The 25,780-nt window shown below is 55.7% G+C and overlaps 7 protein-coding genes across 7 annotated transcripts; all 7 read left to right on the top strand.

The window, feature by feature from the left end:
* Positions 1-7,671: 7,671 nt before the first annotated feature.
* Positions 7,672-8,664, top strand: B0H18DRAFT_839941 (uncharacterized protein; the record flags this gene model as incomplete). The annotated part of the gene is made up of 1 exon (XM_048039486.1): positions 7,672-8,664. A coding segment is annotated over one exon (993 nt), but the record flags the coding sequence as incomplete, so codon positions are not given.
* On the top strand, positions 8,650-9,717 carry B0H18DRAFT_840242 (uncharacterized protein; the record flags this gene model as incomplete). The annotated part of the gene is made up of 1 exon (XM_048039489.1): positions 8,650-9,717. A coding segment is annotated over one exon (1,068 nt), but the record flags the coding sequence as incomplete, so codon positions are not given.
* Positions 9,718-10,003: 286 nt separating this feature from the next.
* B0H18DRAFT_1015183 (2Fe-2S iron-sulfur cluster binding domain-containing protein) lies at positions 10,004-11,793 on the top strand. Its single transcript, XM_048029192.1, has 4 exons — positions 10,004-10,219; positions 10,290-10,361; positions 11,225-11,408; positions 11,473-11,793. The coding sequence occupies exons 1-4, from the start codon at positions 10,073-10,075 to the stop codon at positions 11,628-11,630; spliced, it is 561 nt and encodes a 186-aa protein (XP_047892005.1). The 5' UTR covers positions 10,004-10,072; the 3' UTR covers positions 11,631-11,793.
* Positions 11,772-12,070, top strand: B0H18DRAFT_1015182 (uncharacterized protein). The gene has a single exon (XM_048029191.1). It carries the CDS (start codon positions 11,840-11,842, stop codon positions 12,005-12,007), a length of 168 nt encoding a protein of 55 aa, XP_047892004.1. The 5' UTR covers positions 11,772-11,839; the 3' UTR covers positions 12,008-12,070.
* Positions 12,071-13,018: 948 nt separating this feature from the next.
* On the top strand, positions 13,019-15,502 carry B0H18DRAFT_1015168 (caspase domain-containing protein). Its single transcript, XM_048029190.1, has 5 exons — positions 13,019-13,102; positions 13,173-13,698; positions 13,750-14,955; positions 15,007-15,378; positions 15,436-15,502. The coding sequence occupies exons 1-4, from the start codon at positions 13,074-13,076 to the stop codon at positions 15,310-15,312; spliced, it is 2,067 nt and encodes a 688-aa protein (XP_047892003.1). The 5' UTR covers positions 13,019-13,073; the 3' UTR covers positions 15,313-15,378; positions 15,436-15,502.
* A 3,101-nt stretch (positions 15,503-18,603) lies between these two features.
* B0H18DRAFT_1120394 (caspase domain-containing protein) lies at positions 18,604-22,398 on the top strand (the record flags this gene model as incomplete). Its single annotated transcript, XM_048034104.1, has 7 exons — positions 18,604-18,612; positions 18,678-19,148; positions 19,214-20,001; positions 20,053-20,590; positions 20,648-21,967; positions 22,027-22,310; positions 22,362-22,398. 7 exons carry the CDS (start codon positions 18,604-18,606, stop codon positions 22,396-22,398), a joined length of 3,447 nt encoding a protein of 1,148 aa, XP_047892002.1.
* Positions 22,399-23,710: 1,312 nt separating this feature from the next.
* Positions 23,711-24,198, top strand: B0H18DRAFT_842930 (uncharacterized protein; the record flags this gene model as incomplete). The annotated part of the gene is made up of 2 exons (XM_048039519.1): positions 23,711-24,100; positions 24,157-24,198. Coding segments are annotated over 2 exons (432 nt in total), but the record flags the coding sequence as incomplete, so codon positions are not given.
* Between the last annotated feature and the right edge of the window lie 1,582 nt (positions 24,199-25,780).

Genomic DNA, 25,780 nt, shown 5'->3' with positions numbered 1-25,780 from the left:
GTAGAACGTGGACCGCGAGACTCGGAGTGCCTACTACTACTCGTTGAGTCGGCCGAGCTGAACATCCCGGAGGAAGCGCACGATGACGGGTGGGTAGCTGTTGTCATCTCGACAAGCACGGGCAGTGGATCATCGAGTTCCTTTCGTGCGAGGAGGCGAAGAAGGCGGTAGCGGAGGCAGATCAGCAGTTGCGCAGCGGGTTCGTGCGCAGATCAGGGGCAGCTCGAGGACATACCACACAACACACCGAGCGGAACGAATGTTTAGCGCAGAACCGTGTTCACGAGCGCGTACGACTCAGGGCGTGGTCTCGGAGAGCGAGAGGGATGAGCAGTGGACACGGTGCGAGACTGGAGAAGCACGCGGCCCGGGTCGACGAGTCGGAGGAAACCAAATCTGTGACGCGCATAGTCCGGCGAACCGAGAACATCCGCACAAGAGGCGTCGGAGAGGAGCCGGACCTAGTGGCCAGCCGGTCGGCGCGATCGACGCAGAAGAACGTGGACGACGAGAGTGCCTACTCTTGGAGTCAGCCGAGCTCAGCATCCCGGAGGAAGAGCACGATGACGAGCTGGATAGCTGTTGCCACCTCGATGACTGTGGGCATTGGATCGTCGAATATCTTCCGCGCGACGAGGCGAGGAAGGCGGTAGCGGAGGCAGATCGGCGCTTGCAAGACGGGTTCATGCGCAGTTCAGGGCAGCCCGAGGACACACCCCAGACGATACCAACCGGAATGAAGGATCGTACCAGGGGTGCAAGTATGCGAGGGCCGACCCAATAACCTCAAGCAGCACAACCGTGGTACACAAACACGGACTAGTCGGAGAGTGCCTACTCGTCAAGTGCGCCGAGCTCAGGGACCCGGAAGAGGTCTGCGGCGACGAGCTACTTGTCAGCTCCCATCACCCGGAGGAAGAGATCCGTTGGGCTGTCGAATACCTGCCATGGGCAGACACGGAGAGGGTGTTTGCCAAGGCGGAACGAGACTGCGGCTGGCTCGACAAGGATGAGGATCGCATGCGCAGTTTCGACGCGACTCGAGGACGCGGGTAGAAGATGATCGAGCGGACGGACTCGCATCATTCATGTCGCAGTGGATCGCTCTCGGTTAGGCAGTGTTGTTGCGGGGAGTAGGTGACCGGGGACGGTCACAATTCGAGTAAGGGGGAGATGTGGGGAGTGCCCCCACATAGGCCCGGACAGTACGTGTATTCCTCATTCTGAGCTCTTACACTACCATTGTTCCCTCCGAGCACTCAGGGAGCTCTCATTGTTCCTCCGATACTTTATAACTTACTGTACTTGATGGACTTCGTGCGATTTGCATTACTTACCATATATAGCAAGTAGCTACTCTTAGTCAGCTTTCGTGGCATACAGTGCGACGAAGACATGTACATTCCTTAGTTCTCCCCCCTCCGAATCTAGGCAACTACGAGCACAGCTCGTCTCACTGCTATCACATTTTCTGGAGTTGGGGGGCATCTCCCCGAGTTGGTCATTAGCGACCTAGTCGGGCCATCGAGAATCATTCGGACGGAAGCAGTGCCACGTAGTTGGGGCAACACCAGTACTACGAGATCAGGGCAAGTCGGAGGGAGTACAGGTTAGGCCAAGGACTCGCGGAACGAGCTTAGGAACCAGCGGAAGAAGAATACGAACCAGCGGAAGGAAGACAGGATCCAGCAAAACGAGGACAGCGACCTGCGGAACGAGCTTAGCGACTAAGGAACAGAGCTGGCCTACTCCGCAACGAGCCGAGCGACTACGAGAGTTCAGAATAGGACGTCGGAACGGGTACAAGGAGATAGAACGAGAACGAGAACACGGAACGAGCACGAGATTGAACGCGGTACGACTCGGAGCCGTTGACTGGAAGCGAGGTTGAGGATACGAAGCACGGAAGAGGCGAGGGAGCAGCGGAACGAGTCAGGACTCAGGATGACAGCTGTAGACGAGGCCTGGAGGACCGAGGATAGGGACAGCGAGCCAGAGGTTTGGCAACGAGGTCCGTCTTTGGCACTACTCCCCTCCGAGATGCATATTCCCCCGTTTCGACACACCCTCCCTTCATCCTGGAAGCCATGGATTGGCCCGCCCCTCGAACATCGCGCCCGGGGGTACTACACTCCCGAGCCACACACCGCGCATCAAAGAGGAACAAACGGACGATGACGCCGCACTCCTTCGCACCCCGCTTGTCGAGCCGGCTACGTCGCCCCGCGTCGACCCGAGTACCCCCAGGCCGGCGCCGCCCACGGAGACCATCACCATCTCCGACGACGACGAGGACACCCCGGTGGCGGCTGCGGTACGCCGCCGCAAGACCAAGGGAAAAGGTCGCGCTGCTCCCAAGCGACCCAACTCCCCCACTAAGGACGACACGCCCGACACCACCGCCAACCAGGCGCAGCGCGGCGACCCAACCACGGGCACCCAGCGCACAGTGAGCGAAACACGGAAGCGCCGCCGAGCGACGGAGGACGTGGAAGACGGTATGACAGACCTATCCACGACCTTGCGCTTCCAAAACTCACCGCGCCCAGAGTCTCGCTCTGGCATCACGCCTATGGACGTCGACGTCGAGCCTTTCGACCTCGGCGAACCCCGTAACCTAGACCCCGGATCCGACAACGAGCTCACCACTGCTCAGATCCAGGCTTTCTACGGGATCGACCCCACCATCGACCTCCGCTCCTTCAGCGGACCGCCCGTCGAGCGCCCCCCGACGCCGGGTCCATCCAGGATCACCACGCGCCGGCCGGTTGCCACTCGCTCGGTTTTCTGGGCTCCTGCGCGCCCGACTACGCCGTCCGCCGCGACGCGCGCGGACACGGCACCGCTGGCTGGAGGCTCCCGACAACCGAACACCAGGAACGTGAGCGCTCCTCCGCGCCAGGACCCCACGGCCGTTGTAGAACAGCTGAGCAGGTATCGAGGGATCTCTCAGGGCATGCAGCGAGTAGATACACCTTTCCCGCACGAGTACACCGCCACGAACCAAGTCGCGCCTCCGCCCCGCATCGCACCCACACGCGCACCTGCGGCGGCACCTGCGAACGGCCACGCAGCTGCGCTCGCTCCTTTCCTCCAGGTTGCCCAACCTCCTCCTCCTCCTGGCCCTGCCGCCGCGACGAACGCAATGACGCGCACGCCTCCGGGCGGCTGGCACGTCGTCCAAGGAGATGACCCCTTCTGGCGTCTCCGTGGCATGAGGCCTGAGCAGATCGAGGCTTGGCGCCGCGATGCGCGCCCGGCTGTCCTGGTACAAGTCTTCGAGCACGGTGCCGGCGACCCTGGAGCTTGGACCCGCATCGTAGATATCCGCGACGCAATCCGAATTCGGATCCCTGACGCTACCCCGAACATCGAGGTGATCGCCGCACTCCCCATGCCCGGGAACTTCCGCGCTAACGCCGAGCCGTTCTGGCATATCGTCTTCGGTCTCACCAACGCGCAGATCGAGGAGTTGATCGCCGCCCGATGCGTCTCCACGACGAGGATTACGATCGGCACCGAACGCTGGGGCAACGCTGCGCCACAACTCTTCGCCATCTTCCGCAACATCGAGCGTTTCATCATCGTCACGCCGGAGGGCATTGCGACCGTCATCCGCGGCGGCTTCGAGACCTTCGACATGGCAACCAGCATCCAGCGCATCATCCAGAACGACATACTCGCCGGAGGACGCTGGCGCAACTTCAGCGTGCAGGAAGCTTACCTCCTGCTCCTCGAATCCATCTCCGTCCGTATCATGCTCCGTCAGCGCCCGGGAGGCGTCCTCGAACCTATCGCAGCGATCTATTGCGAACCGCCCACGGATGATCCCGCCGACTGGCTGACTTTCCGCAACATCGCGCGCACCCACCCCTACGGCAACGCTCTCGCTGGCGCACCGGAGCTCTTCCTGGACCGACTCTGGTGCAACCTGTGCCATTCCGTCGACCACCCGACCGGTATGTGCCCGTACCCGGACGCCCAAGGCTGGAACGGTCCAAGGGACAACCATGCGCAGCGCGGTCGCGGAAACGGACGCGGCCGCGGCCGCGGCCGCGGAAACGGTGGTAACGGAGACGCTGGCCGCGGTGGCAGAGGCGGACGTGGTGGTAACAATGGACACAACGCGTAGATCGTAGTAGCTATACCGCTGAACTGTACCCCACGACTCGTAACATGAATGCATCACAATCTTGACGTCGCGATACTTCGACCGAACACCCTGCGACCCTCTGAACTCTCTCTAAAACTTTCTCTATTCTCTTCACTATCTCCTTCACCCCCTATTACTCCACTAGACTAACCCGCCCAGACCAAGCGAGACGTCAGAGCGCCCAAATACACTGACCGTACGCGGGACAGGAAAGCCTCTGACATCGCGAAGTGTCTCCTCACTTTCCCCACAGATATGGGCACTAACTAAACTTGCCCAGCCGAGAGGCTTAAGCAACCAACGACGGCTCAGCGGTCGCTGCGATTGCATGTTTCCTGCGGCGTCCAGGAGCGACGCCTTGCGCCTCGCGGATCGTTGTAGCGAGTGCGCCGATACGCAACGGCTCCACACTACATAACACCAAATAACACGGACGTTCAAACGGCAACCGGTTCAATGCCTCCCAACACCAGATGGGCTGGCACTCCCCTCGCTGGTGCCAACCCACAGGATGGTGTCGCGGAGTTCGGAAGCGAGGCCGGCCAAGCGACTCATACGAGCGTGCAGGCCTGCTCAACACAGGTCGGTGCCGACCGCACCGACACGGGCCACCATACCCGAAGCGGAGAAGCCGCACAGACTCACCCAGAAATGGAACCACCCCGCCGAGTACAGGAAACGAGGCACCGAAAGGGAAGAAATACCCGAGCCACGCTGGCGGTAGGATCCCAGAACATCTGCGGAAGGGGCACCCTAGCCAGCGGTGCAGCCGCGAACAAATGGAACACAGTGAATCAGATCATGCGCCTCGAAAAACTGGGCATCCTAGCTGTCCAAGAGACGCATCTGTCAAATGAGTGGGTAGACAACCTCCACGACATGTATGGTAGACGTCTCAGAATATATAACTCCGCTGATCCGGAGACAACCAATGCGAAAGGAGTAGCCTTCGTACTCAACAGAGAAATAGTGGACACAGCGCAAGTCAAGACAACCGAAGTGATCCCAGGACGTGCACTACATATGACGATAAGATGGCATGCGGATAGATTCCTTACACTGCTCAACGTATACGCGCCGAATGCGACAAATGAAAACGCGAGCTTCTGGCCCACCCTCTCGTCTAAGATACGGTCCCTCCGCCTTAAGAAACCGGATATAATGCTAGGCGACTTCAACATGGTCGAAGAGAACATCGACCGTGTACCAGTCCACAGCGACCCACCAACCACTGTAGAAGCACTACAAACACTCATAGATAACTATAACCTCAGAGACGGATGGCGAATGACCGAGCCCACAAGTAAAGCGTACACATTCCCCCAACGGGGACACACATCACGGTCCAGGCTCGACAGGATCTACGTAACTGACGAACTACTGAACGCCTCCTCAACGTGGTCAATCAAGACGACTGGCATCCCCACAGACCACAAACTGGTCACAGCGTCCATAAGCGCCCTCACAGCACCGATGATTGGGAAAGGCCGGTGGATAATGCCCCTGAACCTGCTACATGACCCCACCTTCCTTGAGGAAGTAAGCACACTGGGCGAACGCCTCCAAAAGGAGGCCGAGACGCACGCTGAACGCCGAATGCGTAGGGCAGACTGTAACCCCCAACTATCCCTAAAATCCTTCAAAGACTCTGTCAAACATATAGCCCAAGAACGCATGAAGAAACGGGCCCCCAAGTTGGACGCCGCGATCAGGAAACTGAATGAGCAAATCACGCTCACCCAGAACCTCCCCACCTTCGAACACAGCATCCACCTACAACAGGAAACAGGGATACTACAAGACCGCTTGCACGAACTGGTACGGAAGCGACACGCCGGGATCAAAGCCTCCACCACCGCGAACTACGCGCTGCATGGCGAGACTATCAGCAAATACTGGTCCAGTATCAATAAAGAGCGGAAGCCCAGAGACCTCCTCTTCGCGCTACAGAACCCCTCAACGCGACCGAACCCATGGCCACCCGCTCAGACAAAATGGCCAAATTGGCGCGCGACTACCACGAGGCCCTACAGGAGGTAGGAACTACCCCAGTGAATAACCCGGAACGCCAAAGCGCAACACGCAAAGTCCTGCAGGCGGTATCAGTGAGAATGCTCGACGAACATAAAGGAGCACTCACCGACCTCACCACGGCCAGAGAAGTCAGCGAAGCCCTCCGTAGCTCTCAAACGGGCAAAGCCGCCGGCCTGGACGGACTCCCTTACGAGTTCTGGACAGCAATGAAAGACTACGCCAAAAGAAATAGCAAGGACGACTCACCCCCTGCTTTTGACTGTATTCAATTCCTAGCCCTGGCTTTTGGTGACACAGACACATACGGCGTATGCCCTGGCCTGCACTTCACAGATGGCTGGATGTGCCCAATCTACAAGAAAGGCGACAGGCGTAACATAGCGAACTATCGCCCGATCACCCTACTGAACTCAGACTACAAACTCTATACGAAAATCATTGCCACTCGCCTGAACGACATAGCGCCGCACCTCATCCACCCCAACCAAGCGGGCTTCATCCCTGGACGCCACATCGAAGACCAAACACAACTCGGACGAGTCATGGTAGACTACGCTGAGGCAGTCGAAGAAAACGGAGTCATAGTCGCCCTAGACCAAGAAAAAGCCTATGACAAGATTGACCATGCTTACCTGTGGGAAGTACTGCGCACCTTCGGGTTCCCAGAGAAATTCATACAACGAATACAAAACCTGTACAGAGGTGCAACAACGATAGTGATCATTAACGGAGAGAAAAGCTCACCATACCTCGTAATCCGAGGTGTGCGACAAGGTGACCCGCTGTCTTGCCTTCTCTTCGATTTCGCCATCGAACCACTGGCCTGCTTACTACGAACTTCTGCTCTGCACGGATTTGATATCCCCGGCGTCGCCGACCGACTAGTCACCACCTTGTTTGCAGATGACACCTCTACATACCTCTCTGCCCGAGACTCGTGGAAGGACCTGTGGGATATACTTAACACGTGGTGCTCTGCATCACAAGCAAAGTTCAATAACGGGAAAACGGAAGTCATCCCGATCGGCTCACCTGAGTACAGAGAGACGATCCAGATCTCACGAACGCTTGACCCACACAACCTAGACTCGGTGATACCGAATGACGTGCACATCGCACAAGACGGAGAGGCAGTGAGGATCCTCGGAGCGTGGATAGGAAACGGAGTAGATGGAGCCGCGGTATGGACACCCGCGATGGAGAAAATCCGAGCCTTCCTAGACCGATGGCAGCGCTGCCGCCCCTCCCTACAAGGCAAACGCCACATAGTGCAAATGGGCCCTGGCGGCATCTCGCAATACCTTGCGAAAGTACAAGGCATGCCAAGATCAATTGAAGACCGACTGACCAAGATGATCCGCACCTTTATCTGGGGCGAAGACCGACGCGGCTTGGTAAATATGGACATTCTGTACATGCCTAAGGATCAGGGCGGGATAGGCCTCCTGGATATAAAGTCCCGGAATGAAGCGATAGAACTAACATGGCTACGAGGCTACCTCAAACTCGACGGAGATCGCCCGACCTGGGCGTATGCAGCGGACGTCCTCCTAAGCATCCATGTAACTGCCGACGCGGGCGAAATTCGACCATCGGCACAAATAAACACGTTCCTCCAGACGTGGAAGCCTGCCACACATGGCAAAACAGGTCTTCCCAGATATCTAACAACCATGCTGCGAATCGGAAAGAAATACAACGTTAGTCTGGCTGCAATAAAGCTCGACCGCAATCTAAAAGGCAAACTCCCGATCTGGTACCATATGGGAGCATCGAAGAAACTACGTCGCCTGAACAACACCAGTATAAGCGACTGCCTGAGGGAGACGCACGGCATTCTAAGGGTCGTGGACCTCCTACGTCTAACAAGACGCCAGCACACACGAGGAGACGCCCCCAACCCCAATGCGAACCCCTCAGAATGCATATGTGACGACTGCATAGATGACATGGCGCAGGGATGCCTACACCCGCACAAATGCATAGCAGCGGCAGCGAACCTACTGGAACAAGTGGCCGCCAAATGGCACCCACACACCGCAACTCCAGGAGATGGCCTCTCCCACACACGGACCCGCCGCATAGATAACATTAAAGCCCACGGAGCCGGGCAGCCAGTGTGCTTCGACCCGTCAATCACCGAACGCGGTGATCTGTCCGAAGCCTTTAGAGTCTTCGTGCACCCCGACACCCATGACCGGCCGCCCGCCCTACGCACCCGTAGAGGGCGGGTCGTACAGGACGAAACCACCTCCGCCTACGTGGCAGATGCCTATACCCTCAAAGGGAATCGCTCGCTCCGCGAGCGCGACACCCCCGCAAGCGGGGGAGTCCACCTGTCCGGGCTCGAATTGCGGACAATGGTAGCAACTGCCCCCGCAGACATGGAAGGCCGAACAGATCGGACAGGAGAACTAGCCGCCACGACACTAGCCGTGACGACCGTCCCACTCGACGTTCCCCTACGCATCGTCAGCACGACAAAATACCTCGCAACAGCCCTCGTAATGGACCTCGCAGGATGGGAGGACCGCGGATGGATCGACGTCCCTGACGCTACACTGCTACGCGTCATTGTCAGCCACCTCAGACAACGATGTGCAGTGACCACACTGGCGGTTGCATCCCAGAAAACGGACTGGGAGAGAATGAACATCGCCTGGGACGCCCAACTGGAGCGACCGCGACCCCAGAACATAACCCATGAAATCAGTCTCGAGCAAAACCACCCGTTCTCCCTCACGGGAGCACGACTTGCATGTCTAACACAACGCCTAGCGTACCGAGGAATACGAGCGACCCGCGAACACCCGGTACGCAAGACGTCCCAAGCAATAGTTTCCGAAGCTCTTGCACACATCGGAGCAAACTCACCGGACACTCCCTCCAGCCAACAGCTCTGGCTGGCCATCCGTAGCACAGACATACGCAAGCCGGCGTCCGACTTCCTATGGAAAGTCCTGCAAGGGGCCCTGAGATGCGGACGCTTCTGGGCCAAGATCCCAGGATACGAGGATCGAGCAACATGCCACCAATGCGGCTCCCTAGATTCCATTGAGCATATCCTATTCCATTGTAAAGCAACCGGTCAGACAGCCATATGGGAAACGACCAAAGCCCTCTGGGCACAGAAAGACTTACCCTGGCCATCCCCTCTAACACTGCCGGACGTCCTGGGAGTTGGCCTGAAGACATGGACCAACCCAGGATCTAAGACGGTCCGGCATGGCGCCTCGCGCCTGTGGCGAATACTGATCCCGGAGGCGGCATTCCTAATCTGGAAGTTACGCTGTGAACGGGTAGTGGGACATGCGGAACAGCCGAACTGGATGCACTCAGAGGCAGAAATAATAAACCGATGGTCCTTCGCCCTCAATGAGAGACTACATAAGGAGATTACAATGACACATCGCCGTTTTGGAAGGTCAGCCCTACCACGCAGTAAAGTACTAGACACATGGGGCGGTACGCTGCATAACGAGATAAGCCTTCCACAAGACTGGACCCAATGGCCCCGGGTTTTAGTGGGTATTAACCTGCACACGATTCGTGAGCAGGCGAATGAGTCCCACACTGGTCGGGAACCCGACCGTGCGTAAACGCATTTTCTCCCTGGATGCACTTGCGGGGGAACCCGCTAGCTGGCTGGACGCCCGGGCTAACCAATTGTTAGTTGCGGCCGCCCATTTCTAAGCCCTCCAAAAAAAAAAAAAAAAAAAAAAAAAAAAAGAACAGGCCAAAGCGAGTCGGCGTTAGACGAGCGTGGTAAAAGGCTGCATGTGATTGGCTCGGGCGGTTCCGGCGACGGCCGAACAAGTCCGGGGCAAGTTACCTTCCGCAATGACGACCTGACCCAGCTTCGCACACAACCACAACCTCCTCGCCATGCAGTCCCTCGTCGCCCGCTCGTCCATCATGCGCCCCAGCGTACTCAGGTCGTCGGCGAGGACGTTCGCGACGTCGCCAACGCGTGCACAAGCGGTTCCGACTGAGAAGCCGGTCTTGAATAAGGAGTTCAAGATATACCGCTGGGTACGCTGATGATGCAGTAGTTTGAACGAGATTACAACTCACGCGAGTGTTCTTATATTTCTGACCATAGAATCCGGATGAGCCTGCAGCAAAGCCCAAGCTACAGACGTACACCGTCGACCTGAACCAGTGCGGTCCTATGGTAAGTCTGTTACTGTTACCTTCGTACTATGCTCTATGGCATCGTGGGGGGCTATGTCAGCAAACACAAGACTGGCCGGTCTAAGGAGTAGGACACGCATTGCCTGATGTTGACCTACTACCGGCCTGCTGAGGGAAAGGCGAGAACTTGACTCTCGTGGACCCGCGTATCGCCCCTCGACTCTGGCATTTGTAGATCGGGAGCATGCTGCCATCACGCCCTGATCATATGCGGAGAGTGTTGTCTCGCGAATTTACACGCTCAGACGGTTCACTAGTTGCCGGAGTGGAATGCACGGGGAATCCTGCGTGTGCTGTCTACAGACGTCTTCAGGGAGGATTTCATCTGTGAACTGCAGTTGGGATCTGCTCCAATTCGTGATCAATGCTTGTGCACTGGTGCAGAGAGTTCGCCGTGTAGGGGCCGCGCTATCAAGCAAATTTTGCGGACCCCACTGCTCCAGCTGCTGTATTCCGCGAGGCAGCCCATTCATATAGAACCCAGTGGCTATTCCATCTCCGGACAGTCCTCGCACCTCGGACGGCTACGAGTTATCATGCCTGGGCATCCCGTCAGCCCTCACTTGGCGAGGATGGCTTGTATGTCCGAACACAATATGCACTGTCCCTTCAAAGTGAACGATTCCCGTCTACATTCGATTCAAGTTTTCCCATTTATCGGCGTCCTGGTCTGATACGCGTATAGCCTGCCTCGTAGAGAGCTTTGTCCTGTTATCATAGTTCTCACTCATATCCGTTGATGTATGAACGGAGACGGGGATGAAAACAAGGCGATCACATTTTCTGTTTGATTTCCACACGTCCTTCAAAGTCAAATATTGACCAGCTTCTGTGCACTCACAGATTCTTGATGCACTCATTAAGATCAAGAATGAGACGGATCCGACACTCACTTTTCGCCGTTCATGCCGCGAGGGCATTTGCGGCTCCTGCGCAATGAACATTAACGGCCAGAACACCCTTGCGTGCCTCTGCCGCATTGACAGGAACGCCAGCAAGGACACCAAGATCTACCCTCTTCCTCACAGTGCGTGTGCCAGCTTTCCGCTGGATATCACGTGGTATGCATACCGACGCTAAACTTGACGCAGTGTACATTGTGAAGGACCTCGTCCCGGACCTCACGCAGTTCTACAAACAATACAAGTCGATCGAGCCCTACCTCAAGAATGACAACCCACCTGCAGACCGCGAGTTCCTGCAGTCACAGGAAGACCGGCGCAAGCTTGACGGGTCAGTCATTCATTGAAACTCAGTTATTGGACACCGGGTGACATGTTGGTGTTAGGATGTATGAGTGCATCTTGTGCGCGTGCTGCTCGACGTCCTGCCCGAGCTACTGGTGGAACCAGGACGAGTACCTCGGTCCCGCGACCCTCATGGCAGCCTACCGGTGGATGGCTGACTCCCGGGTGTGTATTCGGAATGATTTTGCGCTGGTGAAGCGTGTAGATTGACATGAATGCGGTACAGGACGCGTATTCGGCCCAACGGATGGAGAACTTGCAGAACGAGCTGAGTTTGTACCGGTGCCACACGATCTTCAACTGCGCACGGACATGCCCGAAGGGTCTTAACCCCGCTGCGGCGATCGCGAAGATCAAGCTGGAGCTTGCTGCGGACTAAATGTACTTGCACGCATGAGGGTGTACGGTACGCGCGTGTTCATTTGGGAGGATTGGCACTGCACGGTGATTCTCATGCGATTGTTGACAAGCAGGTACATGGCTCGTCTCGGGCGAGGCGACTGGAGGTTGTGTGTGGCATATCGTTATTCGTGGGGTGGATGACTCGTACGGGCGGCAGAGGTAGCATCTGTACAGCTACGTGATTCGTTGTTTCTAATAGCGAGCTTATCGATACGTCGATGGACTGCTCTACGAGGGACTCTTCGCTTCTGCTTGAGTCCTGGGCGCTCATGGCATGCCTCGCGATCTGTGCATGTTACGGGCTCTCTTCTATGCGTCCTCGTGCATGCCTTTCCGCTGCTTTTCTCTGCATTCACCGGTACTTCTTGGGTACTTCTATGGCCCCGTGCACGTATTAGGGACGAGAAGAGTCGAGATGTCGTGTCAACACCCCGTGCCTACCCACTGACCGTGCACGTCGCCGTACGACCAGTCGCCTGTGAGTCGCCTAGCCATCCATAATGAGGCACTGACAATTAGCGGAAGTGTCAAACAGGCGTCGTGAATCCTCATACGTGCCAGCCTAGGCGTCGTTTGGGCGCGCTGCAAAATGCGAAGCGATTGTATTACTTCATGACCGCTAGATGATTGTGTAGTTTCACAGGCCCTTCCCCGGGAGCAGAGTCCAATCTGTCAGAGCTTCACGCGCCATACTGAATTGGCAGCGCGAAGTACTGGCGGCAGAGAAATGTGTCCTCCACTGGGACAGGTCCTGTATATATATGTCAGAACTCGAATGCGGGGCACTCCACGACCATGGGAAGATTCTCTCGTTGGCTATCTTCCTTTAGACAATCTAAGTCGGATCACGATCGAGGTGGACATCCAGATGCTGTGCAGGCAGACTCGGACGCGGTGCGCGCTGTCATTGCGACTGCGGGTGGTCCTGTGAGGTAAGCTCATCGGCCTACAGTTTGGATTGATCGCTGAGGGAGGCTTCGTAGCGCGGAGAAGGGCCCCGGTAAGCCACTTAATTAAGCATTCCACAATATGCTGACACGTGGATGGCTGATGTGGCAGGCGTAGCTGTAAAGTGGGTCTTCTTCCTGTGCCCGTTGATATTGCTTTATGCACGTCGAGTATTTACAGCCTAATCTGTGCAGGGCAGAGAGCTCTCTTTTGTCCACCCCGAAGGTGGAAAGCACCCCCATCTTGGTCGAGACCACCGCCAACGAAGTTATACAGCCGGGGTCCGACCTTCGCCTCTTCGCGCTGATTGTCACCATCGACTCCTACAAGAACGAAAACATCCCCGACTTGTCCGGATGTGTCAATGATGGAAAGGACTTTCAGTACTTCCTAACCGATGCACTCCGTGTCCCGCCCTCCAGGATCCTTTCCTTGTCGAACCAGGACGCAACTCGCTCTGCGATCCTCAACGCGTTTATGGACCACCTCATACAGAACGATAACATTCGCAAGGGTGATGCGATTGTCTTCTTCTATGCTGGTCACGGTTCTCGCGTTGAGGCTCCCACCAATTGGCTTGCGGACGGTAACATGATCGAAACGATCGTTCCTCACGACGAGGGCCCAAGCGACGTTGAAGGCGAGGTTATCTACGGCATCCCCGACCGCACCTTTGACGGGCTAATGCGACAGTTGGCCCATGAGAAAGGAGACAACATTGTGAGTCGTGCAGTATGCAAATTAGGTTCATTGACGCTCAATAACTCACAGACTGCGATCTTCGACTCGTGCCATTCCGGCGGTATGTCGCGAGGCCCACTCGACATGATACCTCGTGCAGTCCCTCCCAACGTTTCGCCTTCTCCTGTTCCTCCCGCACTAGACGAGAATATTTGGAGATGGGGGCTGTCGACACGCTCTGCGAGCACGATGGCGCCGACAGGCTTCCTCTATAAAGCTATGCAGTCCCACGTTCTCATGGCCGCGTGTCGCCCGGATGAGCAGGCTCTTGAAGCGTCACGGGTACCCGAACCGCATGGAGCTTTTACGCTCAATTTGTTGAAAACGCTACGCTCACAAAATCTCGCCGAGTTAACGTATGCACGCCTCATCGAGCTCGTGCAGCTGCGGCACCAGCATCCTCAATGCGAGGGGATCAACAAGGACAGGGTCCTCTTCAATGCTACGAAGCTCCTCGACAGGTCACGCTCCTTCCGGGTCACGAAACAGAAACTTGACGGAGCGTTGTCCATTCAAGCGGGTAGCATTCATGGTGTTGTGGAAGGCACAGAATTCGTCGTGGAGACCAGCTACGGCACGTCGATCGACACCGTCCAGAATGTTGTCTTTACTGCCACGCACGTCGAGGCTCTGCAATCCATTCTTGTATGCAAACCGCCGGCCACGCTTCCTGAAGCGCTGCGCGACTTCAGGGTGGTTGTATCCAAGTGGAACTCCTCTACGATGAAAGCGCGCTTTCACTATCCCGTAGGCAGTCATTGCTCCGTGGTTGGACCGAACGACTACAGTGACGTTGCTGTCCATCTGGGCACCGGGATTGGTTGGCAGCTGGAACGCTGTGACCCGCTCGTAGCAAGGCACGCCAGTCGTGTACTGAACATCCCTCGTGGGGATGTCTCGGAAACATTGGACGCCGTCGCTCGTTTCAACTTCTACTTGTATCGACATCATCCACAAGCGCCTTTCAAGCGCGAACTCGCCATAGAACTTCGCAAATTAGAAGTTGTCCCGGGATCCGGCCTTCGACCCCTGTTACAACCCATAGGCGACAACTACTTCAGCTCTCTCGCAGAAAAGGTCGTATGCGCGCAAGATTCGTCTTTCAACGTAGACTCCGTACAAGAAGCCATCATCACGGACATGGAACCCTACTATGGCCTCACACTGGTCAACGACACGGAGCACGATCTCTTTCCGTACGTGTTCTACTTCGATCCGAATGACTACAGTGTTCAGGTGTGTGGACTTCCGTCATTTTCTAGTCGATGACATTGAGCAGTGCTACAGTCTTGGTATTTGCCACACTCGCCGAGCATGACGCCGCCTCTTCTTCAGAAGGGGAGGCTCGCTATTGGCTACGGGGCGTCTGGAACGGACAGCTTGCGTTTCTCTCTGCCGTCGGGGTCCAAGGTCGATACGGGCTTCCTGAAGGTTTTTGTGTCGACGTCGTACGCGGACATGCGAAGTGTGCCACAACCATCAGTGCTCGACAGGAGTTCGCGCAGCTCGCAGCAGAACCGGAAAGACCCCGCCTTCACAGATACCTGGGATGAATTCATCTGCGTTCTGACTTGTAAAGCATCGTCTCCATGAGCTACGTCGCACAGCATCTTCTCTGTACTGAGTGGGTGTGAGGTTCTAATTTGACTCTTCAGCAATCTATGGATATATCGTTGCGTTCGGGTGGACTATTTGTAATTGTTATGTATGTCTTGCCTTGCTACAGCTTGTCAGTGCGGCACGATTGCACGTCTGAAACTATGTATTCCCGATTGGACCTTCAGAGCTTCAGGCTTCAGCTTCAGATTCAACGTTTCGACGCACCACTGGCAATTGCCCAACAAGGACACGATATTACAGTATATGCACTATCTCCATATATGCACTGAACGTCCTTCATTGCGGCACATAGATCGCGATATTTGACCGCTGTCATTCCGGGGGACTATGCGGAGGCGACACAGGAACCGCAACTGGCATGGTGACACGTCACTGTCTAAGAATGACCACCGAAAGCGACGACTTGAGCCAATACCTTCGAACCTGGGAGGTGCTCGGTGCTCCAACGCCCGAACCCAACCACGCTTGCGGCGTCGCATTCGCGCCTTCTGACGGGTTCATCTACAGCGGTACGAAGCCACAACCGCCTGTCGGCCCCACCCGACAGCCCGGGAGGACAGCTTTCGCTCAGTCCGTGGCTTTTTCACCGATTGGCACTTGTTGGTCTGCGCCACTTAAACGTTTGAATATGCAAGTCCGTCCGAACTTCTGACCTATGCGAACTTGATGAAGAACGCGACGCAACGCTTGCTGCCCGTGCAGTAGCGTTAGCCGCCTTCGTTGTGGACGGCGACAGTTGTACCTCAGCACGGAGAGCTCTGGTTTAGTGATAACACCGGCAATGCGATTGACTGTGAGGAACGCGGCTGCTGATCTGCGAGGACCTGAATGCGTCAATAGACTTCACGCTGTGAATTGGTGTCTCTTGCCTCATGTCGGCCATGCATCACTCGGCTGTCAGACACCATCTACACTTTGCAGAGAAGGGCCCAGATCTGCTCGTAAGTCAGGGCCTGAACGTGGATCGCCATAGTCGGATCGTTCACCATCGAAACGAAGCCTACGAAATCACAACTTGAAGTGACTGCGTGCACAGACCGCTGGCAGTGGTGCTTCGCCATTGTTCTAGAAGCTAGAAGAGCCTGTCAACCTCTTTGTGAGACTGGACGTACCTCGATAAGCGTGATCGTGCGGCAGTGCACCGGTACGCAACTGTTGTGAGTGTTGTAGCAAGAAGAGGAGATACTAAGCATGTGTCAAGGTCACGAAGTCGAGTACTCGGCGGTATAGGGATGTTTGCGGCAAGGTCTTCGATTTTTACAGCTATGTGCTCCAGGTAACTATGGCTGCGCTTCGCGAAGCACGTCCAGCATGTTCTGAGAAGCTGACTAACCTATGGCTGCGAGGCATGTAGTAAATGGCTCAATAATGATCGCACCAATATTGTTTATCATTGCAACTTACTTGCCGTGTCCGGAGAGACTAGAGTCTTCTCTGCTTCGTCCGATGAATATCAACGTGGTGTGAGACACTGGAGGGGAGGATCGAGCCACACGATGGAACTTTGATTGTCACTGGTTGAAATGAGAAGCAGAGAACTACTACGTTTGGTCAGATAAATCAGGTCATTTTTGAGGCTGACGAACCGCACACATTGACCGTTATCGTGAACTAGATTCGACGGCTCGCAATGCGCCTGGTCCTGGGCACTTCGCAGACCCTTACTTGGGGCCTAAGGGTCGTACGCGTAGCCTGGCTGGTCGCATATTACGTAAAACCAAGCTTCGATCATCCTACAATTGGAACGATGAGCGAGAATACACAGGTCAGAATGCCATTCGTTGCTTGAGCTCAGAGTCACTGCCCACGCTCGTGAACCGCAGTGGCACGCACCTGGACCCAGTACTACTGTGACTGGTGCCTCTGGATCTGAGTTTTGCGACCCACGAGGCCGCTACATTGACGAAGAGAATATGGGCCGAGGAGAAGCACGGAGGCGGTAATTACACAACACGGTGTAGAAGAGCTCTTGAAACCCTGACCAGCTCCTGGAGAGTCGATTGAATGGCCCTCGCGCTCAGGATGCAAGTAGTACGCGATTAGCGCGCGCCATCTAAGGCCGGTGGCTGGAGGTGCCAGCAGTGGTCCGCGGCGGCGGCCGAGCCCCTCCTCCTCCTCCTCCTCCTCCTCTTCCATACTCCCCGCAAAGCGCGCAGACGACAGTGCCGCATCCCCGTCCAGTCGGGGCCCACAGTAGGCTACAATGGCTCTCTCGAGCCTACAAAATAGTCACACATTCAAGTTGTCTGTCCCTAGTGGGCCTGTCCCGAGCCAGATGTTCGACCGCTGAAGCGCTGAGGTCCAACCAGTGACATTCTGTAAGTCGTCAGTTTTGGACAGACCGGACCAAGTACGTATAGATGGTATACATAATCAATGCATACGTCCATCCCGACCCGGATGAAGCTGCGTTTGCCAGTGGGCTAATTCTGTCCATGTGCATGCTCAGTGATCTACCGTGCAGCCGGCGCAAAAGTTATAACAGCTGAATTTGAAAACAGGCTTGCGCTCTTAGAAGGCCGTCCTCACCTCCGTCATAGAGGTCCTTCTCAGGGTCTGCCTAGTGGAGACTAGAGTAGTACTGTCAGTGCGATCGTTTCCGACAGCCTTGACCTCATTATTCATGCATCATGGTCCGCCTCTTGTCCGCTTTCTGATCCACGCGAATATTTTAGGTATCACTCCCTGGACCTGCTGGGAACAAAAAGTCCGTGTTTGATACTCCTTCATGCTGCCGGTGTGCAGCTATCCCCATTGCCCACTGGAGCGAGGACTGTCGGTCGACAGTGATGGTATGATAGATTATGAGCAGTCTTATCGGGTGCGTTCTCTCAAGACCGTAACATGACCAAAGGTTCTTATCCAATTGAGAGGGAATCAATGCTTCCCCAGGGTCTCGTGGGATCGGTGTCAATGGTGTCTCCAAACGTGCTACACAGGACCACAGGAAGCTCCCCTAGTACGGCGAACGTAGTTCATGCCGATGATCTTTCTGCCTTGAACGTTTTATGGTGTGCCAATGAACGGTGTGCGTTGACATAGGGTGTGTGCGAAGCACCATCTTGGCCCTTTCGCATATGCGTTCTGGATGGCTGGCCGCATGTCTTCTGTAGTTGAGCGGCGGAGGCCATGCATTCCGAGACACATCACTGCTCTGGCGACCTGTTCATTTACTGAACACACCATGAGTCTCGACCTCTGCGCCGGTATTTAACTCCGCGATGCGTCCTCACCCTTCAGCTGTCTGCTCCTTCACCATTCGCGATGGCTCCGGTACGTGATTCCCCTGCTATGTGATAGTTCCCATTGATTCCAGTCTCACTGACTTGTTTACTCAGACCCAAGGAGCACCGACTATCGCATCATGCGCCGTTCATGCGCTCATCATTGCTATCGACCGCTACCAACACGAACCCATACCAAGTTTGCGTGGCTGTGTCAACGATGGCAAGGACTTCCAGAAGTTTCTTAAACAGTCGCTGAATGCCTCGCCTACCAACATCCTCACGTTGACTAACGAATCCGCTACGCGGGACAACATCCTCGCTGCGTTTGAAGGCCATCTCATCCACAACGAGCGGGTCAAACAAGGCGACCTCATCTTTTTCTTTTATGCGGGTTATGGCGATTGCGTGGACGCTCCGGAGGACTGGGGCATGGAGGGAAAGAGATCGGAAACCATTTGTCCCTTCGACGAGTCAGCCTTTGAAGGTCAACTTCCTTCTGATGATGGCACGATCTACCCCATTCCCGCCCGGACATTCAATGTTCTGATGCGCCGATTGGCAGAGAAGAAGGGAGATAATGTGGTGCGCATCATTGGTTCCATTGTGTCCAGGCTACTGAAGTTCATCGTACCCAATGATCGACACAGGTCGCAATCTTCGACTGCAGCTATTCGCGCGGAGGCTCTCCAAATAATGCTGCATGTACTACTAGCGTGCTGTCGCGATCCCTGCCCGGTACCCTTCCAAGGCTTCCACTGCCCACGAGTCTTGACAAGGAGGTGCTCGCTGAATCCTCCGACGGCGGCGCTACCTTCGCCGCACTGGATGGCTTCGGATACCGCGGTATGACGTCCCACATACTGCTATCTGCATGTCAGCCCGAGGAAACCGCCATGGAGAGTTGTCCTGTAGACGGTACCGTCAGTCGGGGGCTTTTCACTGTCAACATCCTGGACGTCCTCCGAGGCCAGGCGGTCGTTCAGAAGTCCTCTCGCACCACCTATGCGAGCCTAGTGGATGTATTGTCTACGTCGAAGCAGGATCGGATGCTCCACTTCGGGCTTCGTCACCAGCACCCCTTTTGCGAAGGTGAACACAAGGACCGCTTGTTGTTCACGGTTGACGCAGTGGGTGACTCCGAGTCCCACCCTTTCTCCATCACGTACGAGTCCGGCGCGTTGTACGTGTCGGCGGGCCATATACATGGAGTAACGGAGAGTACGACGTGGTTCGTATGTTTGCTGCCAAATGCGGACCCCAACAGTAGTGTCATGCTCGTCGCCATCAAGGTCTTGGCTCGTCGTTCGCAGGTTTATTGGCACTTCACAAAAGACCGTTTGTCGCGACCACTGGAGGCGCTTCATGGTGCTAAGGCCAGTATTACCATCTTCGACCCCGAGCCTGTCGAAGTCGTGTTACGCCCAGAACCCACGATGTGCGCCACATGCTTTTCACTTTGACATGACAACACTAAACTTCACTGTAGCGGACAGATCAATGCATTTGCGTCGGGTGGCGTGGAGGTCACGACGCATAGCACCGTGACGACGCAGGAATCCCATCTTAACGGCCCTCTCACTCAGCCGCCAGATACTCGCATCTTCGCCCTTGTCATCGCCATCGACAATTACCAAAATAAGAGCATCACTCCGCTTCAGGGTTGTGTCAACGACGGCAACGACTTCGTCAAATTTCTGACGGAAACTCTGGGAGTCCCCCTCGCACGAATCGTCAAACTCGTCAACGAGGATGCAACGCGCGAAGCTATCCTCCGTAACTTTCAACAGCATCTCATCTCGAACTCTGACATCAACCGCGGTGATGCTGTAGTGTTCTTTTATGCTGGCCATGGGGATCGCGAAAAGGCCCCTGCCCTATGGAGTATCAGGAAGGGTGACATGGTTGAGACAATCAGCCCATACGACGTGCAAACGAAGAACGGGCAGGAAGCGGTCCATGGCATCCCGGACCGGACGTTCGACTGGCTCATGCGGCGTTTGGCACAGGAGAAAGGAGACAACATAGTGCGCACGTTGCTCTGTATTCAAGTCCGTGAACTGACGTTGGTTCGGTTGATACAGCTTGCGATATTCGACTCGTGCCATTCTGGGGGCATGGCGCGCGGTGAACCACCGGTGCCTGGCAGAACGCGCGCGCTGGGTCCTGAAGTGAAACGCTACCCCATCAGCGAGACGCTCGATCAGGCCGTATGGACTTGGCGCCCTAAAGGCGATATCGATCGCGACGCGAGACCGGTCGTCTCTGAGGGCTTTTACTATGCGGCGCGGAACTCACACGTCCTTCTGGCAGCCTGCAGAGAGGATGAGAAGGCGCGCGAGAACGAGGTCGTCGTCGATGGAGACGGCCGGCGCCGCTCCCGTGGGATGTTTACCCACTACCTACTCATGTTCCTGCGGAGGGCATATGCGCAGAAGGAAATCCTCTGTCAGCTCACGTACGCACGTCTCATGGATGCTTTGGTGGGCGCAGAGGCCGTAGAGCTTTGCAGAGTGCCTTTGCTCGGGCAGCACCCGATATGCGAGGGCAACCATAAAGATCGACTGTTACTCACACAAAATGAGCTGGCAGGAGAGGAACACTCGTTTGCTATCAAGCGGGACGAGAACGGGATACTTCGGGTGGCTGCAGGAAGTATCAACGGCGTCGTCAAGGGCACACAGTTCGCTTTGCAGGCTTCGCAGGGCATCGTGTTCACGACAACACAGGTCGACGCACTAGAGTGCACAGTCGCGGTACAACTTGACAATTCGGAGGCACCTGTCATTCTACCCCACACCAGAGTGGTGGTGTCGGCTTGGAGGTCAATGCCGATGAAGGTTCGGACCACGGTGGAACTGCCGATAGGAGGTATTCTCAGCTACAGCAAGACGAAATACGGCGAGTATTACGATGTCTCCCTTGACAAGAGTTTCGACCCGAGCACTGGTCCGAAGGACCCGCTTCTGCGCTGGGTGGTTGGACGACGCGACCCTTTGACGTTCCAGTTCGCACGGCCAAACACAGTATGCTGGCGTCCTCTGGAGGCGAGCGTGGTCCTTGACATAGTGGCTCGCTGGAACTTCCACTTGTATCGATTTAGCGATCCCGCATCTTTGTCGCGCCAAATTCGACCGAGGGTGGAGTTGCGTGCCCTCCGGCAGACCGGATTAGCTGCACGGCTGCTTCCGCTTATGATGCCGGATGGTGACGATATGTTCAAGGATGCCAGGGCCGAAGAGGTCCAGTCCTCCCTTCATTCAACATACACGGTCCCTGAAGTTGTGAAGGAGGCGCGGATTTATGACTTCGACAAGTTCTACGGTCTGACATTATACAACGATTCGGAGTTTGGCCTGTGGCCCTACCTGTTCTATTTTGACCCCAACACATATGCTATACAGGTAAGTTGTCATCATCTAGTGGGCACAGCTTCGTCAAGCTAATCACGTTGCCTTGCCAGCCCTGGTACTTGCCACCCAATAGCAGCGACTCTGCAAATGCTCCGTTGCCGAGTAAATCGGGTGATCAGCCAGGTCAGCTTTGCATTGGCTATGGTAATGGCGGGGTTGATGCTTTCGAGTTCTCCCTGCCTTCGGGTGCCGAAAGGGACACCGGGTTCCTGAAGATCTTCGTTTCGACGCACTACGTCGATATGAGGGGCATTCAGCAAGATGGCCTTGATGATGCGGAGCGGGGTGTAAAGCAGACTCCAGTCAAGCCACTGGCTGTGTGGGATTCCTTGGTGTACGTTCTGACTTGTTGCGCTGGCAAGCCTCAGTGACTTGTAGCTCTCAGTTTATCCGACGATCTGCACGGAGTTGGCATGGAATGATCCTGAATAGTAATCAGTATACACACAATGTAACAACATGACTCACGCCGACTTCGTGCCGTTATGAGTTGAGTGTGACTTGGCGGCGGCTTCGTTGGCCAAGTTCTATAGTACTATCACCAGCACTCATACGTCTACATTGCATATAAGTAATTCACACATCACATATGCTACCTGATCATTTTGTTCTTGTGAAGTCCCAATGCGACGCGAGAGTAAGGCCAGTCTTGCCGCAAGAACGTCCACGTGAACGTGCGGGGTTTGTGTCGAACTTGACTGGTTCGCAGTATTGAGTACTGGATGATGTCACCACGGGTAGTACAAATTCAGCTGTCTACATCGGATTGAGTCGGCATTGAACGATTACAATGGGATATTTGGGTTGACTTTGGTCATGACTCAGTCGGACGTTCTACACGCCAATGTCGGATGGTGTGCCAGTGGGTGGAGTAGGTGCAGTATTTCCACCCAGCTTATATGCCTTACTGCAGTATGAGCTGATATTGCGTGGCCGTCATAGTGTTTTTGCTCATTTGAATTTCACCTGACGAACACGACCAATCGGACTCATCAGTAACACACGTCTTTCTTGCATAAGCCTCGTGCGTACCCTCCTATGATTTCGCGCAGCTCAGTTCATTTAATATTCGATGCGCCGCAGACCAACTTGCACCTGTCACAAATGCATTCACCTGGGCAAGTAATGGATCATTCAAGTTGAGGTGGTCCATGTTCGCGTGGATCCGCTTGCAACTGAGCATACAAAATGAGACCCCATCCATACGTTCATCCGTAGTATAGCTCCCTCGATGCCGCACATACATTGGCTGCAGCTCATCCCTCTGCGGAAGAGAGTCAAACGATGGGTCCGCGAACGTATGGCCCATTTCCTTTCTCGTCAAGGTCAGGAGGTGGAACCCATAGATGATACCTCTCTCCTCTGGTGTAAGCCGTCCTCCAGAGATGACATCAAAGATTCAGCTGCTAATAGTCGTAGTCTTGGTGCAGAACCACCCGCCGGCACAGATCCTAGCAGTGAAGAAATCGTCCCGACACCGAGGTAAGACAAAAGCGCTTGCCTACACATTGAAAGCTTACGACCACCGTTCCAGAGCAGAACGCATCCCAACGCGCTTGGTCTCAGCGACGATGGCAACGGGAATCCACGGTCCGAGGTACGAATCACTCTGCTGGCGGCGGGTAGCTGACTCCGCCACAGTCGAAAACTCGCCATGGAAGACGATTCGGACATTCACAGGCGAATTCTCGCTCTGGTCATCGGTATCGACGAGTATGAGAGCCCGGGAGTCCCAACTTGTCGGGCTGTGTCCACGACGCCGAGGACTTCATGGCGTTATTGACGGACAGCCTTCGAGTGCCCCCGTGCCGCATCAAATGTCTCCGCAACGGAGAGGCCACTCGGGCAGGCATCCTCGATGCACTAGAGAGTCATTTCGTCAATAACGACAGTATCAAGAAGGGTCGTGATGCGATGGTATGCTTCTATGCGGGACATGGGGGTCGCATTCCTACGCCGCAGGGGTGGTCCTCAGAGGAAGGCAAGATCGAGACCATTTGCCCTCACGATGAGGCCACGCACCTGCGCAGCGCCGACGGTGAAGATTATGTGGTTCCTGGCATCCCTGACCGCACCTTCGACGGCTTGATGCGGCGCCTTGCGTACAAGAAAGGGGACAATGTCGTAAGTCTCCGAGCTGCATCCATTCAGAGTGTTCCTGCCCGACGCGTTTTTTCCAGACCGTCATCTTTGACAGCTGCCATTCCGGCGGCATGTCGAGGCTCAACGAGGATTCAGACGGAGTCATACGAGAGTTCTCTGCGGACATACACCCAGAGCCGCCTGCCCCAGATCTGGACAAGGCCATCTGGGAATGGCGACCACCTGGATCTGTCGCTGCCGAAGGGGGGTCAATGAAACCACCAGCAGGCTTCATGTACAAGGCCATGCATTCTCATGTCCTGCTCGCCGCCTGTCGGCCGAACGAGCAGGCTAGAGAACTACGGGGCTCCGAAGAGGACGGGAAGATGCGCAGTGTGTTCACTCTGCATCTGCTGGATGCATTGAGGGCTGCAGGCCCTGACGGTCTGCAGGAGCTCACCTACGCAGCTCTCATCAGCGACCTTCCCCAAACGCCTTCACGATAACCACCTTCCACGGCTGGAGCTCCCGCATCCGCAGTGCGAAGGCACGCACAGGGATCGCTTCTTGTTCACGACAACCACTGTCACGGACGAGTCCAACACATTTGACGTCAGGTATGAGGATGGCAAGTGGCTCGTCTACGCAGGCAGCATCCACGGTGTAGTCCCCGGAACATGCTTCGGCGTTCCTCAGCTGACCACAAACTTCCTCGGGATCGAAAGGAGTGCCATAAACCTCGTGGCAAAGCAAGTTGGGGCGTTCAATTGCGTGATTGAGCTCCATCCTGCCACAAGCCACGCGCTGGACCGCCTGGACCATGTGTCAGTGGTCATCACGCGCTGGTACACTGACGAGGCTACCGCGAAAGTGCCTCTGTGGAGCTGGATCTCCGGGAGACTGCACCCAACGAGTTTGTACCACGTCGTGTTTTGGTCAAAGGGCCGCGACTTCGTGCTCAAGGACCAGCACTGCGGTAAATGGACCGTAGAGAGACACGACCCCCAAGCGCAAGCCTACGCTGGGAGTACAACGGAGAACATGGAGGGAACGGCGTTCAACATAGTTGAGGCTGTCGCTCGCTGCCACTTCCACCTCTATCGTTTCCCGGCTCCTAGCGCTGACAGCCAGCTGACGGTCACCGTTAAACTACACACTCTTTCCGACATCAATGCCGAACGCTCGGGGACGACACATGCCACTCTACAGCCTGCCGGCGTGGACCACTTGGACGTGCCTGAGACTCGTGTCGCCCTCGACGCGGGCCCAATTCACAGGATCGAAAAGCCCGTGAAGATAGCCAAGATCACCAACTTCGATGCTTCTTACGGTCTGACGCTCGAGAACCAGAGCGACGTCGACCTGTGGCCGTATGTGTTCTGGTTTGATCCACGCACCTATGGAATACAGGTGTGGACCGCGTGCCACGATGTCCTTGCCGTACGCTGAAGAGTGCTGGTAGGAATGGTACACGCCGCCTATGCTGAGCACTGGCATCGCCCCTCTTCGCCAGAAAGGATCATTGGGAGTGGGGTACGGTGCAAGCGGCACCGATCCCCTCCATTTCTCCGTTTTAGACGGGTGCAGTACCGACACGGGCTTCCTGAAAGTAATTGTCACGACGTCGTACGTCGATATGAGGAGCATCATACAGCCGTTACGTACCGGACATGTGTCTGGTCGTGGGTTCGATAGAGTGCAGCTGCCCATACAAGATGCATG

The sequence above is a fragment of the Fomitopsis serialis genome (assembly GCF_022376445.1).
Source record: "Fomitopsis serialis strain Sig1Antser10 chromosome Unknown B0H18scaffold_46, whole genome shotgun sequence".
In the NCBI taxonomy this organism is placed as follows: domain Eukaryota; kingdom Fungi; phylum Basidiomycota; class Agaricomycetes; order Polyporales; family Fomitopsidaceae; genus Fomitopsis; species Fomitopsis serialis.
The sequence above is the reverse complement of the archived record's forward strand: the minus strand, read 5'-3'. Positions and strand labels throughout refer to the sequence as shown.